The sequence below is a fragment of the Stegastes partitus genome, unplaced genomic scaffold (genome assembly GCF_000690725.1).
Source record: "Stegastes partitus isolate 25-593 unplaced genomic scaffold, Stegastes_partitus-1.0.2 Scaffold276, whole genome shotgun sequence".
NCBI classification, from domain to species: domain Eukaryota; kingdom Metazoa; phylum Chordata; class Actinopteri; family Pomacentridae; genus Stegastes; species Stegastes partitus.
Window position 1 is genome coordinate 44,139 of NW_007578007.1, and position 13,783 is coordinate 57,921.

The 13,783-nt window shown below is 43.7% G+C and overlaps 1 protein-coding gene across 2 annotated transcripts in view; it reads right to left on the reverse strand.

The window, feature by feature from the left end:
• LOC103357833 (paired box protein Pax-7-like) overlaps window positions 1-13,783 on the reverse strand; it is a 63,273-nt gene that overhangs the window by 4,596 nt on the left and 44,894 nt on the right. For both annotated transcript variants that reach the window (XM_008282553.1, XM_008282552.1), the window contains exon 8: window positions 4,448-4,715. In XM_008282553.1, the coding sequence (XP_008280775.1) occupies window positions 4,448-4,715 (268 nt within the window). The remainder of the gene's footprint in view (window positions 1-4,447; window positions 4,716-13,783) is intronic.

The window sequence follows — 13,783 nt, forward strand, 5'->3', positions numbered from 1 at the left end:
AGTTTCTTGTGTTTTTATTAACTTAGTATGAACCCTTTATGCCTACACAGGGAGGAGGTCTTTCCACATGGGTTCTACCAGGGTTCTACAGTAGTCTAAGAACACTGGTTTTATAAAGCTCCTTTCATGTTTTTTTTTTTATGTGAAGTGGCACCCACCATAGACTCTCCTACACAGCTGGTGAGGGAGGGGTTGGTTGTAATCTGCAACCTCATCACTGAATGCCACTAATACCTCCACACCAGTCCCTTAACATGTATTGTATTGTCGCAGTTTGTTGTACATCCAATCACACAGACTGACAAGAGGACACTGTGTCTGACAGACGGACAAAAGCAGTCAACAGCTTATGCAGACAGAGAGACAGAGAGGCAGGTAGTCACGAGAATAACTGGGCTTCTTGGAAAACTGACATTAATGCTCAGCATATTTTCCTCTCAGAGTTGTGGATGTTATCCCTCCTCGGTTCAGCTGGTGATAACTTCTCTTTTATAAAGAGGAGGTGCTGACAGATGTGATGTGACACGGCGTGTGTGGGTGTGTGTGTGTGTGTGTGTGTGTGTGTGTTGTGGCTATTGGGAGGAGATAAGTAAGGCATGTCAGTTAAGAAGCTAGTGTGCACAGAAAGGAAGCTGTCACTCCTGGGCTGAGAAATGAGAGAAAGAAGAGCACCTATGGGTGGGCTGGTCTGTCTGCCAAGATGCCAGTCACCTAGACAGCTAGTGGGGGAGCGGTGTGTGTGTGTGTGTGTGTGTGTGTGCGTCTGCGTGCATGTGTGCGTGTTTGTGTTTCATAAGGGCTTAGTGAGACCCTCTAAAGGAAGATGTTTTTTTCCTGTCAACCAGGTTTATACCTTAAATCCCTGTTGAGCTGTCACACTTAGAGTCCTCTGCCTCTGAGATAGAGCCTATCTGATAACACATATGCACAAACACAAGTGCACACACACACACACACACATGCGCACACACGTATGTCAGCTATTTTGACAGTATGTACTTTAATCTTTCAGAAGCTTCCTGAATTAGAACAAGAGAAGAGTCAAATGTCTGAAGTAAACTGTTAAATCTGTCTGCAGAAGGTAGAGGTGGGGCCGACGGGCCACCGCCAAACCACGAATATCACATCAGACAGCAATCAGACGGCGTTTAAAGGGAAAAAAATGTAATTGCTCAGTAATTACTATAGTATAGTGTTGGTACGTCTACTAGAAATGACGAGTAAAACCCCAAGTTGTAATCAGCATCACAATCAGAAAACCTTTATTAATCGATTTAGTCGCTCAAGATTGCAAAAGTTGTCAGATACAATACAACACAAGAAACATGAGCACCAGTGACTGAGTGGACGTCATGTGACGTTACTGGGTCCGTGCTGGGGGGTATGCTGGGTGTGGGGGGTCGGGATATATAGTATGAACGTAGCCCCACAGGTAACAGTTCAACACCTGGGCCGTAGAAGCCCGCCCTCACAATGGGACCAGGGTGGCACCATCTGTTCATAAATGCAGCAAGTTCTCCACCTTCTTCAGTGCCACTCTTGGATTTATTCCTGTCCGCCTGAACTGTCTGAAACCCGTTGATGGTAATGTGAATTAATCTTTTAATGTCCTGAAGGATGTGTGGCAGAATCCACGGAATTAGGTCCATACTAGTAAATTCTGTACCTTGAGATTTACAGAACATCCAATGCCAACATTTGGTGGAAATAGAGGCAGTAACAAAAGCACAAAGTAGGGCTGTGGGGGCTGTGGTGGTGGTGGTGGTGGATGGATTTCTGAACCATACTCCATCATGTGTCTTTAACATTACCCACATCGCAGCTATAATATAATCAGGTATTGTAGAAAGTGGGCAACTGAGAAATACTGGACATTGAAAGGCAGTCATTGACTGTAGTTCAGGGTTTTGCAAGATCGTTCAGTATTGATTTATATTGACTATCACCTAAATATTATCTCTGGAAGCTATGAGTGTGTAGGACGTCTTACTTTTGTAAGTTGGGGGCTGCAATTACTGTTCTACTCCAGTTTTTAACCAGCCCTTGGTATGGTCTTTGAGACTGGTTCTCAGGTAAATTCTGCTATTTTACAACCTGGATCTTACTGTTGTAACTCTACTCTCATCTCTGAAACTGTGGTGACTACTTTGACACCAAAGATGGCCTTTAAACCTAGATAAGTTTTTCGTATTCCAATGGCGAGTAGCTTGGCTTTGCGTTGTATTTGCTTTTCTCAGTGATGTTGTCAGTTGTACTAAGTAAAGAGTCCTGAGATCACTCATGTTATGATTAAGTACTAGATACATAAACCTGGATTAAACCTTATGATGATACAAATAACAAGTAAGTACATAAAGAAAACCGTTACATCCTCCATTTAAACATCTACAGGGCTTCTGCTGTAAAGACAACAGTGGTGCTCATACAGCACAGTTAGCACTCACATTCAGCTAAGCAACGCAAGTCATACTGGATTTTGTAAACAACCACAATTTCAACTCCTGATCAGACGTTTATACGTTCTCTCGCTACCAAGTGAAGAAAATCATGTCTACCTCGTCAAACCTGATGATTAAGCAACCTTCTTTAGTGAGTGGTGTTGATGGCTGGGCCCATCATATCACTCTGTAGGGATGTGACCTAAACTAATACTTAGTACCAAGTCAATGCCTACATCCTACAGACATGACAGTGCTTGTTTTTCTATTGCTTGAAAGTCCTGTAGGTATTGTAGATGGCGTGGGTACTGGACATACTAGACCAGGGATCTCCAACTCCGGTCCTCGTGAGCTACTGTCCTGCAGGTTTTAGACGTTTCCATACTGCAACACACCTGATTCACATTAATGGATCATTAATAGACTTGTGTAGAACTTGACAACAAGCTGTTGGAGATCTACGTCTAAAACCTGCAGGACAGTAGCTCATGAGGATCGGAGTTGGAGATCCCTGTACTTGACAATAACACCTACATGTAGGAATAGCAGCTGCAACTGGATGTGCAGTAACAGATCTGCTGGGACTCACGGAGGTATTTTGTTTTGACGCAAAGTTATAGGCGACAAAAAGCCAGTGTGGAAATGGTGTCTCAAACCACTTGGAAGCAATAAACGAGGCACCTTCAGCTCATCGAACGGGCTTTAAGACTTGCAGGCATCTGGATTTGTAGGCAGAATGAACAGGAAGAAACTACATCTGTCTTCAAAATGTTTATATCCTAAAATGTCAGCATTGTTGTTTGAACACTGCGACAGGTGCATCTATTGTAGCACTATACTACACAATGTTCACAAAGGCTAACGCTGGCTTGTTTAGGCAAACATAGTGATCATCCAAAACATGAGCTGCATGCATCAAAACATAATGCTGTGTGTATGTGTGTTGATTCATTTTTGGTATTTAGTTCATCAAGAACAGTGGAAATTCAGTCATACCAGGTCACTTGTTATAAAACATTTTTTCTCAGAACCCTGCTCTCCGGACTACCATTTAAACAATTGCACCACCACAGCCTCTTGTCACAATGGACGTCTTGCTATTTATTTAATCTGATCTGACTGGCGAAGAGCCCTGTGACCGGCTGAAACCTCCCATCATCGGGTAAATCTTCTAAAGCCTGGTTGGAGGAGGTACACACGTCTAGTTCAGACCAGTTAAATTGCAATATGCTGAAAGGTTAGAGTTTTTGCAAAATGATTCAAAAAAATAAATAAAATACTGCCGACCCAAGCTTTATGCAGTGAAGCAATAAATATATTTTCATGCCGTGGTTCCAAAAGATTTATTAAGATAGTATTTGGTATTGTAATTCATTTGCAGCCACAAAGCGCGTAAGTTCAGCACATCATTTACTATGACAGCAGCTTATCACACATTCACCACTGTTCCCCTTTGTGGAAAATCGCCGGACTCCCCTGAGACTCACCCCCCGCTGCAATACTTAAACCCCGGCTCGTCACCCCACTCCTTGTCAAATTGTTCTGCCTGCTCCCGTGGTAGTATTGTTAGCCAGCTCTCTCAGTGGTATCTGCTTATTCGTTGTCTAACCAGCAGCCTCTTTGGGCCTCAGGTCCTGGTCTCTTCTGGTTGGTCCGCTCACCGGGCAACTCACCACGCCGGGCACCTCGAATAGCACGTCTGTCTCCAGAAATGGCTAATCAGCCGCTTACCAACCACCTACATCCCACACTCCAACACATCAGCCTTCAGATGCTCCATACTACAGGATTAACGTGGCAGCCATTTACCAGCAACAGTCGCTCATCTCTGGATTCCCTCCCTGCACTGTGCACTGTCTCTTTAGTCCACATTGGTTTTTAGTAAACTCACAACACTCAAAACTGCTCAAAAATGTCAACACGATAAGTGATACAATTGTACTATATGAGTTAGTAAAACAGACATTATGTTAGTATTAAAACAATTTGTTTGAAAAATCAGGACTCACTCTGGCCGTACTGACTGTACTGGTAACCGGCGGCCGCCACAGCCGGGTCCATGCTGTAGCTGGTAGTGCTGTACGTGGGGGGGCAGTAAGACTGGGACGAGGGAAGGCTGTCCACCGTTTTGATGGAAGCCTCGGCCGAGCGCTGGCTGCAGCTGGCCGAGATGCTGTTGGACGAAGAGGAGTCCAGCGTGCTGTGGAGCGGCGAGATGGAGAAGTCGTGTTGTGGCTGCGATGAAACACTGCTGGGGTTACTCAGGATGCTCATAACCTGCAAACACAGTGGAGAGAGTGTTTTTAGAATTTTTAACATGCTGCTTCTTCCTGGAGCAAAAAAAAACACCAAAATCACACATGAAGAAAGCTTTAGGATTTGAGGAAAACATACTTTTTTTTTTAACAAAACCTCAAATTGTGATTTTTACCAGCAATTAACAACAATTAACACTCCCTTTTAGGATGGAAGAGGGTCTGGGTTCGAGACCTGCCTTGGGTACGAGTGTTGTTGGTTCATCTTTCACCAGACTGTGTGGCTACCATAGGTGTATGTGCTGAGTGAGTGCAAACAGTCACACTACCACGCTATAAAAGATTTAGTATGTCCCAGTACATAGTATATTAAATGTAGTACACCAGGATGTCCCACCACTTCCTGCTTTTCTGGCCTCTCAGACCCATAATCCTCTGTAAAATGGACCATATGTCACATACATCACGGTGTCTCGCAAACAGGTGAGTTCACAGTCAAACTTTAATACGACAAAGTAGTTTGTTGTCATTGTTTTCCTATTTCCTGCTATTGTGCATACTTTTTAAGCTGCTGTCAAAAGGCTCATACGTATGGGAAGAGGTTGAGCTGGAAGAGGCAGTGTGATTTTGGCATTCATGTGGATATTACTTTGAAATTATTTTTGTAAGCATCCTCATTTTTGAAACTTTTGCACATCACCGAATGCAGTCCGCCTGTGGAGCAGAGCCTCCTGTCGGCCACGGTTAGGTTACCTATCTCAAACGCACCTGACCACACACCTGCAGCTACTCAGGCACTTGCAAAGATTTGAGACTTTTTGTAGATACAGAAGGAACGTGTAGAGATTTTGACAAACAGGATAAAGATGTGCCACACACACAAATCCAGACACAGATAGGCAGATGGCGGATGTGGTGATAAAACTCCACTTCAGTGTGAGGAGTGTTTAATAGATGAAGGGATGTGAAAAACAGAGGTGTGCAGATCTCCTGTGGCGGTCTCTGTGCCACACAGTACTATCTCCTGCATTCAGGTCTGTTTCTCAGTCGTTTTCTGCAATATATTGAAATGGTTCTTCCCCGACATCATCTCCTTTATTTAGCATTCGAGTCGGTCCTTAGCTTAAAACAGTCAGCTGAAAGATCATTTAGGAAGTTTAGGGCTTCATATCCACATTAAACTGTGGATGTGAAAGGCTAACATTGACAGTATGCTTCATTACAGCATTATCTGCTTTAAACACCCTCTTCACAGCAACGTTTGGATTGGTAAGGAAGATGTGACAAACTTTGTAGACAATCATGGCCACAAGTAGGCAGGGATTAAGCTTCATGCTCACAGTTCTTTAGTCTCTCTTTACATTTACTGTAAACACTTTTCATATGTATAAACAAGTAAAACACTACCGATGCCCTCAAGTAAAGACTGAAAGCACGTTTTCTTACTCATGCAATTCACCGCATTTTAGCTCCTCTAACTGCTAGCAGGCTTTTGGCCTAAATCGTTCATCCATCCATCCATCCATCCATCCATCCATCCATCCATCCATCATCTATACACCGCTTAATCCTCACTAGGATCGTGGCGGGCTGGAGCCTATCCCAGCAGGACAGGTCACCAGTCTATCACAGGGCCACACTTAGAGACAGACAACCAAGCACACTCACATTCACACCAACGGACAATTTAGAATCACCAATTAACCTCAACATGTTTCTGGACTGTGGGAGGAAGCCGGAGAACCCAGAGAGAACCCACGCTGCACGGGGAGAACATGGAGACTCCACACAGAAAGATCCTGGGTGTCCTCACCGGGACGCACACCGGCGACCTTCTAGCTGCGAGGATACAGTGCTAACCACAGAGCCACCTTGCAGCCCTCATTCATATACGTCAACTGATAAACAATAAACGTCAGTGAAGGAACATAAGAACAGAAACATGCACTTCATAGTTTAACGTGTTTAGCCAAACCATAACCAGTTTAAGTTTGACACTCTACGCTGCAGAGTACGATCACTGAGACCAGCCTGTCCTGTTGTGACTTCAGTGTGTGACGATCAAGGATTACCTCATTCTTGATGTTAGTTTTCATTACGCTACCTAACCACCATCTAAAGCAAACTTTGCAGCATGTGTGACTTGACGATGATGATGTACCTCACGGTGTCAGGCTGAGTGTCTGCTGTAGGTGGATACAGCAGCTGGGATTAAGGATGATGTTAAGATGCCGCTGGTGTCCGACACCGTCTGTCATTGTCTTCCTTGAAATTGTAGGTCAGACAGTAATTGCGTTTTAACCACGTCAGTAGGAATACTGAACAACTGATGCAATCAGGGGTAATTATGCAGTCATTTTTATGCTGTTTTACTATATGTAGATGTGTTTTTGTCAGATGCCATAATCCTGAAAAATCCAAACTCCCCCATAAGTGATGAAAACAGAAATCAGACTCGCTGTCATGGAGACATGTTTTTTTTTTTTTTGGAACAATCAAATGCATTCAGAGCCTGACTGAACTGAAAGACAAATATATTAAATATGTTAACAGACAGGCTTTTGTTTCATGTCAGTAAATATTCCTGTTTTATAATATGTTTGAAGAAATGACTGGAATATAGACGTAAAAGAAGACAGAAATTTAGTGAACAAGAGAAACTCAGGGGACGTATGGAAATCTGATTTAATGACTGATACGTCAGTGAAGTAAAAGAATATGATCGATTAAATTTTATGTAATGCATTTTAAAATGGAGCCAAAAACCAAAAAGAAATCAAACAATAATGTAAAATTCAACCCACAGAGCAGAGTGCTGCCAGAACAACTAGAATAAATACCATCCTGCAGTTGTGTGTATCTACCAGTCGGTCAAATTGCAGATTACATCCACGTCTGTCCAGAATAAAATAGTTTACACAGTGAATGCTTTAAATGTGTGATTTTACTGAGAGAGAAAATGTAAAATCCCAATAAAGCCGATTCTAATAGAATGCATATTGTAACAAAGAAAATTAAAATTGTAAATTAAATCTCTTCTTTGTCTCCAGGAGCTCAGCTTACCACCGGTGTGGGGTTTTGACAATTTTGTTGTACTTAAATCCATCCATCCATCATCTCTACACCTTAATCCTCACTAGGGTCATGGGGGGCTGGAGTCTATCCCAGCTGACTCAGGGTGAAGGCAGGTTCACCTGGACAGGTAACCAGTCTATCACAGGGCTACACTTAGAGACAGACAACCAAGCACACTCACATTCACACCTACGGACAATTTACAATCACCAATTAACCTCAGCATGTTTCTGGACTGTGGGAGGAAGCCGGAGAACCCGGAGAGAACCCACGCTGCACGGGGAGAACATGGAGACTCCACACAGAAAGATCCCGGGTGTCCTCACCGGGACGCAAACCAGCGACCTTCTTGCTACGAGGTGCTAACCAGTGCCCCATCTTGCAGCCCTACTTGAATTCAGTTCCTGAGAAAGAGCTTTCTTCTCATCTAATCACAACCTAAGATCTTTAAATGACTTCTTCTCCTTCTCACCGCACTAATCAGCTCTGAAGGTAACAGAAAGATTCAACAGAAAACTTGATGACGCTATAAATGAGTCTTAGTGATCAACTCAAGCCTCAATCCAGTATTCGATCAGTTCTCAGATTTGTCTTCCTCCTAAGATCAGAGGAGTTTATTCACTGACTGAGGCATGAGTCTGATCCAAACAAGTCTCTGACAGTAGGTCCTGCACTGGTGTTGGTAGTTTTGTATTTAACTTGTATGTAGCTGAGCAAACATCTCCACTGGCTCCCTGTCCAACAACGCATCAAGATCCTCCTCCTCACCCACAAAGCCCTCCATCATCTGGCCCCCCTCCGACCTCACAGACTTGCTCCAGCCCCACAACGCCTTCCCACAACCTTCGTTCCTCCTCTGCTCATGTTTAGCTTTTCATTAGTCTTTTAAGTCTGTTTAACTGGAGGTCTTGTTGATATTTCTTTTCAATGAATGTCACCTCACAGGAAGAACATTCTGGTTTCAAAGCTGCTGGTTGGCTGACTGAGGCCTTTCTGTGTGGAGTTTGCATGTTCTCCTACGACATCCAAGTTGAGTGGTAGTTTTAAACTAGCCATAGGAGTGCATGGACGGTTTTCTATTTTTCTCTCTTAGACCTGTGATGGACTTCCAACCTGCCAAGGGTGCTTCTTGTTCGATCCCAGCAGTGGTTTCGTTGTTTTAATCCGTGTGTGAACTCTTACTCTTGGAGCTGGATGTTAAAGGTTGATCAAATCTGTCATCACAAACAAAGCTCTTCTAATTTATGTGGAATATTTACAACAATGACTTCAATCAGCAGGTGGAGGTGTGTAGAAACATCTGGCAGCTGCTTCTAACTGCACATGACACAATAAAAGCTTTTCAGAACTGTTCGGAGGCGTTGACGTGCAGAAATGGACAAGAACGGACTCAAGCACTGCTGAAATGGAGATGTCACTGAGTGTCCGTTCACGTATTCCCGATTTCTGTATGTGAACGGTTAGCAGCTAAACATTCCCGGGTCCTAAGCCTAAACCTAAACCTTTCTCCTGCTCTTCAACACCACCCGCAGCACCTCCTCTACTCCAAATTAACTGGTGACGTTTAATAATTTTTCAAGGCCAAGAAGCTCTTTATCGGGATCAAGTCAGAGGATGGGAGGTGTTTGCTCAAGCATCGGCGAGCTAGCTCATTAGAGGATGTCAGGTCAAACAGCAGCTGACAGTGTTAATATTGGCTCCTCTTTACCATAATGACATGTAAATAAACAGAGACGGCTCTCAGCTGGACGGTGACAGGCTGCTGCCAACAGGATCCGGACTGCAGTGCACGGAGATGGACAGAGAGCTGGACGGTGCAGAGGGAATGTCTCTGCTGTGGAGGGAGCACTTTAATCGATCTTAACCTTGCAACAGCCAAAATGAGTAGAAGGTCAAATACAACCGTCTCTGCTCTGGGAACAGTAACGGTTGTTGATTTAGTCTTTTGATGTTTGTTGTTTTTGTCAAGATTTAAAAAAAAATGAAAGACACGTATTTTGTGGTTACCGTCGATGTCGAAGGCTCTGTGTCCTTGTTCCTCTGTGCTGCAGTGATCCAACAGTCAGAGTCTCCTCAGTAAATCCAGTTACCGTTTCCACACTCTAGTTATTTGAACAGAACCGCTCTCTCTCTGTCCATCCTACTCCCCAAGCATTATCACCGCTACCTGCTCGACTGAAATGCAGGAACTCTTTCACTTGTTTACGTAAAAGCTCTTCACTGTGTGTCTGTGAAGATTCTCAGTCATCCAGGTTGTTCTGGTAGATTAATGGTAGCAGCTGGACCTGCTTGAGTTCCATGAAGACGTTTCATCCAAGAGGCTTCATCAGTTCTGACTGACTAGTTGGGAGTTCCAGATTCTGATATCCTTAAGGAGCCATTAACACCTGAGTTTGGGTTTCAGTTGGAGGTTTGTTGCTCCTCCCCCTCGTTATGTGGGTCATTACTACTCCCCCTGCCACAATGAGGTTCGTTAGGGTCTTCTGTGGCTAGGTGTGGATGTGGTTTCATCTTCCTGGGGAGAGATCTTAGGACTGGGTTGTAAACAGGTGAGAGGTGATGCCTCAGACCTCCACCTCTGTTGAGGGATGGTCTTTCCAGTTTGACATAGATGACTTCTTTCACCCCTCTCTCAAACCATCTCTCCTCCCTGGACAACATCTGTACAGATCAAGCAAGTCCAGCTGCTACGATTAATCTACCAGAATCTTCACTGTGTGGCTTTAGCTCGATGAACGACAAGATGTTGGACACCATTCATACGTTGACATTTAACGATGGACATCTAGAGGGCATTTTGGTTGGACACTCGTTCCTTCAAGCAAACACAGAACAGATCTGAGTTCTTCTGGACTTCTTCTGGAGACTTTATACGACACAGGAACGCAACAAAATGGAGTTACGCCTCTTGTTTCCAGATGAGGCCGAGAACATTCGGATGCATAATGTGGGTGCAAATGTGGATGTCATTTATTTTCCCAAAGATGAACTTTTAACTGCCTGTCTGATGATTGGAGGGAGAAGATTCACCGCAGTTTTGTTGCGTTACTTCACTATAAAAGTTGAAGCTGGTTCTCCATGTTGTCTGCCCCATTTCATTCAGTAGCATTAGCCACAATGACAGGATTGGCCAAAAATTTGAAATGTAATTCATGGAACAAACCAATTATAATCCAACATACAGGTCTGTATTGTTGCTATGAAGCCCTACAAGTTGTTGCTGTGAATGTTCCAGTGGGACACAGTAGGTGAGCTGGACTCGTCCAATCCATACCGGAGACTTCTTCTGGGTATTTCTGGGAATCTAACAGTAAGCATGGAGAGGAGGCCAAACAAAGAGAAACAGATAGGAGGAACTCTATACTGGCTCAAGTTCTAGCCCATGCCACATTGACCAATCCTGCTTTGGTGAAGCCAGAGAAGGCAAACGCAGTCGAAAACGATCTCATTCAAATGGCTCGTTTCTGAAAGTTAGGAGGAAAGATTTCAGAGTCGGGCTTGATCGACATTCTAGAAAAAGTCTGTACCGCAGTTTTTTGCTCTTCTTGTCTACTGCATGCTACGCTATATGCTAGTGGAGTGGGAGGCTTTGAACACAGCCTCCATCCCTGGTTGCCCCTCCGGTGCCACTTATGCCTGCCGCCGTGTCTTCTCCTGCCAGGACGTATCACATGGCAGCAGCAGTATTGGCACAATCGAAACTTCCTCAGATGTGTTCTTGTTGGGATTTTTAGATGAATTTAAATCATTGTTTTTCTAAGAGCAGATGACGACACGTAATTAGTAGAAGTGCATCAGTTTAGCTGTGACTCCACACAAGCACTGTTACATGGGACGCTGTGTCACTGACGGGACGGTATGTGAAAATAACGCTCACCCTCGGGCTAATCAAGTCTTCACCGAGGTCATGGCTCAAGCATTTTGTAAAAACCAATCACATGAATAAAAAAAAAAGCAGATGTGAGTTTCAGGTTGTCGGTGCGATGCAGCTGGTGAACGCCTACATTTCATCCGAACCACAGGAACCAGAGGGGCTTAACACTTCTCTACCCACTCAGTCAGTCAGACAGCACCCTGGGCTCTGTTTGGTTTCCGTGAGGGAGGAGGAGAGCAGAATACTCTAAGTGACGAATAAAGAAAAATATATCATACAAACATTCCATCAGTTGGTCTGAATTAAATTCCTCCGCTTTTCTGGCAGCTTTCTTGAGTAGGTCTCGTCTTTTATGTGTTTATTTGGTATAAAGCTCCTTGCTTTGGTTCTTGCCAAACTGAAACAGCATCTGTTTTTCAGGCGATTTCTAATTAACATCACCCCCCCAGCCGCCTCAACTCCACTCCTTATTATGGGAATGATGTAAATATATGTGCTCATCCTGTTTGATTTGTTGACACAGGAGCATGCCAGTTGACAGCATGCCCAGTCAAAGGGCTTAGTACTGCAAATTTTAATAGCAACTGAGACTAATATTAGGCACTACTCTCATTGGCATTCAGGTGCACACAGCCGTGTCTACACAATGTGAACTGGGGGCTGCAGGAGGATGGGCGCCGAGTGCTTTTATTTGTTTTTTTTTTTTTTTTTTTAGTCGGGGGGAGTCTAACACAAAACACATTTCCTCACAGATTTTTTTAAAAATGTTTTATTGTTAAGTGCAAGTGGAGTGTGTGTGTGTGTGTGTGTGTGTGTGTGTCTGTTGGGGGTGGCGGGGCAGAGGAGGCCCCCCCACATCTCCCACCCCACCTCCTTATCTCAGGCCGACAGTTGTCGGGAATCACGAGCAGAGGCCTGAGTTAGTGAGGCAGGCCTGGGGATATGGATCAAAGAGACAGAGCTGGAGAACCAAAGCAGCTCTGATCCCCCAACACTGAAACCCACTCTATTCCATCCTTACTCACTCGCTCTCTCTCTCTATCTCTCACCCCGACATCAAATAGCGAGCCAGAGAGCTCCACCATTCCAAAGCAGGCTAAATCTTCCTCTCACAACAAACCGGAGAGAAATGAGAGCATGCGAGAAGAAATGTGTTCTTTTTTTTTTTTTACTTGTGTGATGTGTTGATGTGTTTGGGTCACTGTGGGAAGTAATAGTTTCATCTTCAGTGGCAGGTCACTAAGTTGTCTGACCTGACAAAAAAGGATTAGTGGTCCAGCATCACTGAAGGGAAAAAAATAAAAATTCCTCACCACTAAGAGGGCTCTGAAGCAAAATAGATTTGTAGGAATTTGTCCAAAAAAAAAAAAATGCAGTTTAAAAAAAGCTTTATATTTGCAGGAATTTTCAGTGGGGGTTGTAACAACTCCTGATGGCAAAGCTGTGAAAGGGTTTCTATTTACACATTCAGCGCCATCACACGGATGGCATTTCATACTGTTATTTTGTCTTTCTGTCAATAAGACTTGGAATAGGCTGTACACTCCATCTCAACATGAAAGTCAACCTCTAATTCTTTCCCATTCAATCTGAGAAGAGGAGGCGCAGAAATGGCTCGCGTGAATTACATTCCAAATGCAATATAGCTGTTTCAAATTGAATTATTGGCTGTCAGAAGTACCGCATATGGTCTTCCTGCAATTTTAAAATGGGATCTTAGGAAATTCGCCCAACATTGTTATCTCATGTAAATGCCTGGGAACATGATGAAAGGGTCAATGTCAGTGAACCCATAATGGAAAAGCTTCAGCTGGGTCTCTGACAATTGACTGAGAGCACAATAAACACAATATGCAGCAGCATTCACAGCAGACACACTTCATGTCAGGAGTGAATACTATTTCAATCAAATGAATTTGCTGGAGCTGTTTTGATTTAAATTCGATGGGATTTACTCCACAGTCAGCTGATACGCTGGTGCTCTGTCCTGACACATGGCAGCGGATGGTAGAAGCAGCCCTGCCTCATCAATGTAAAGGGACATGCATTAATACATCTTCATATATTGACATGGAAGGATGATGTAGATATTTATGAAATTCCAACTTTAATAAGTATAATTTCAAACAATAAAAATAAAA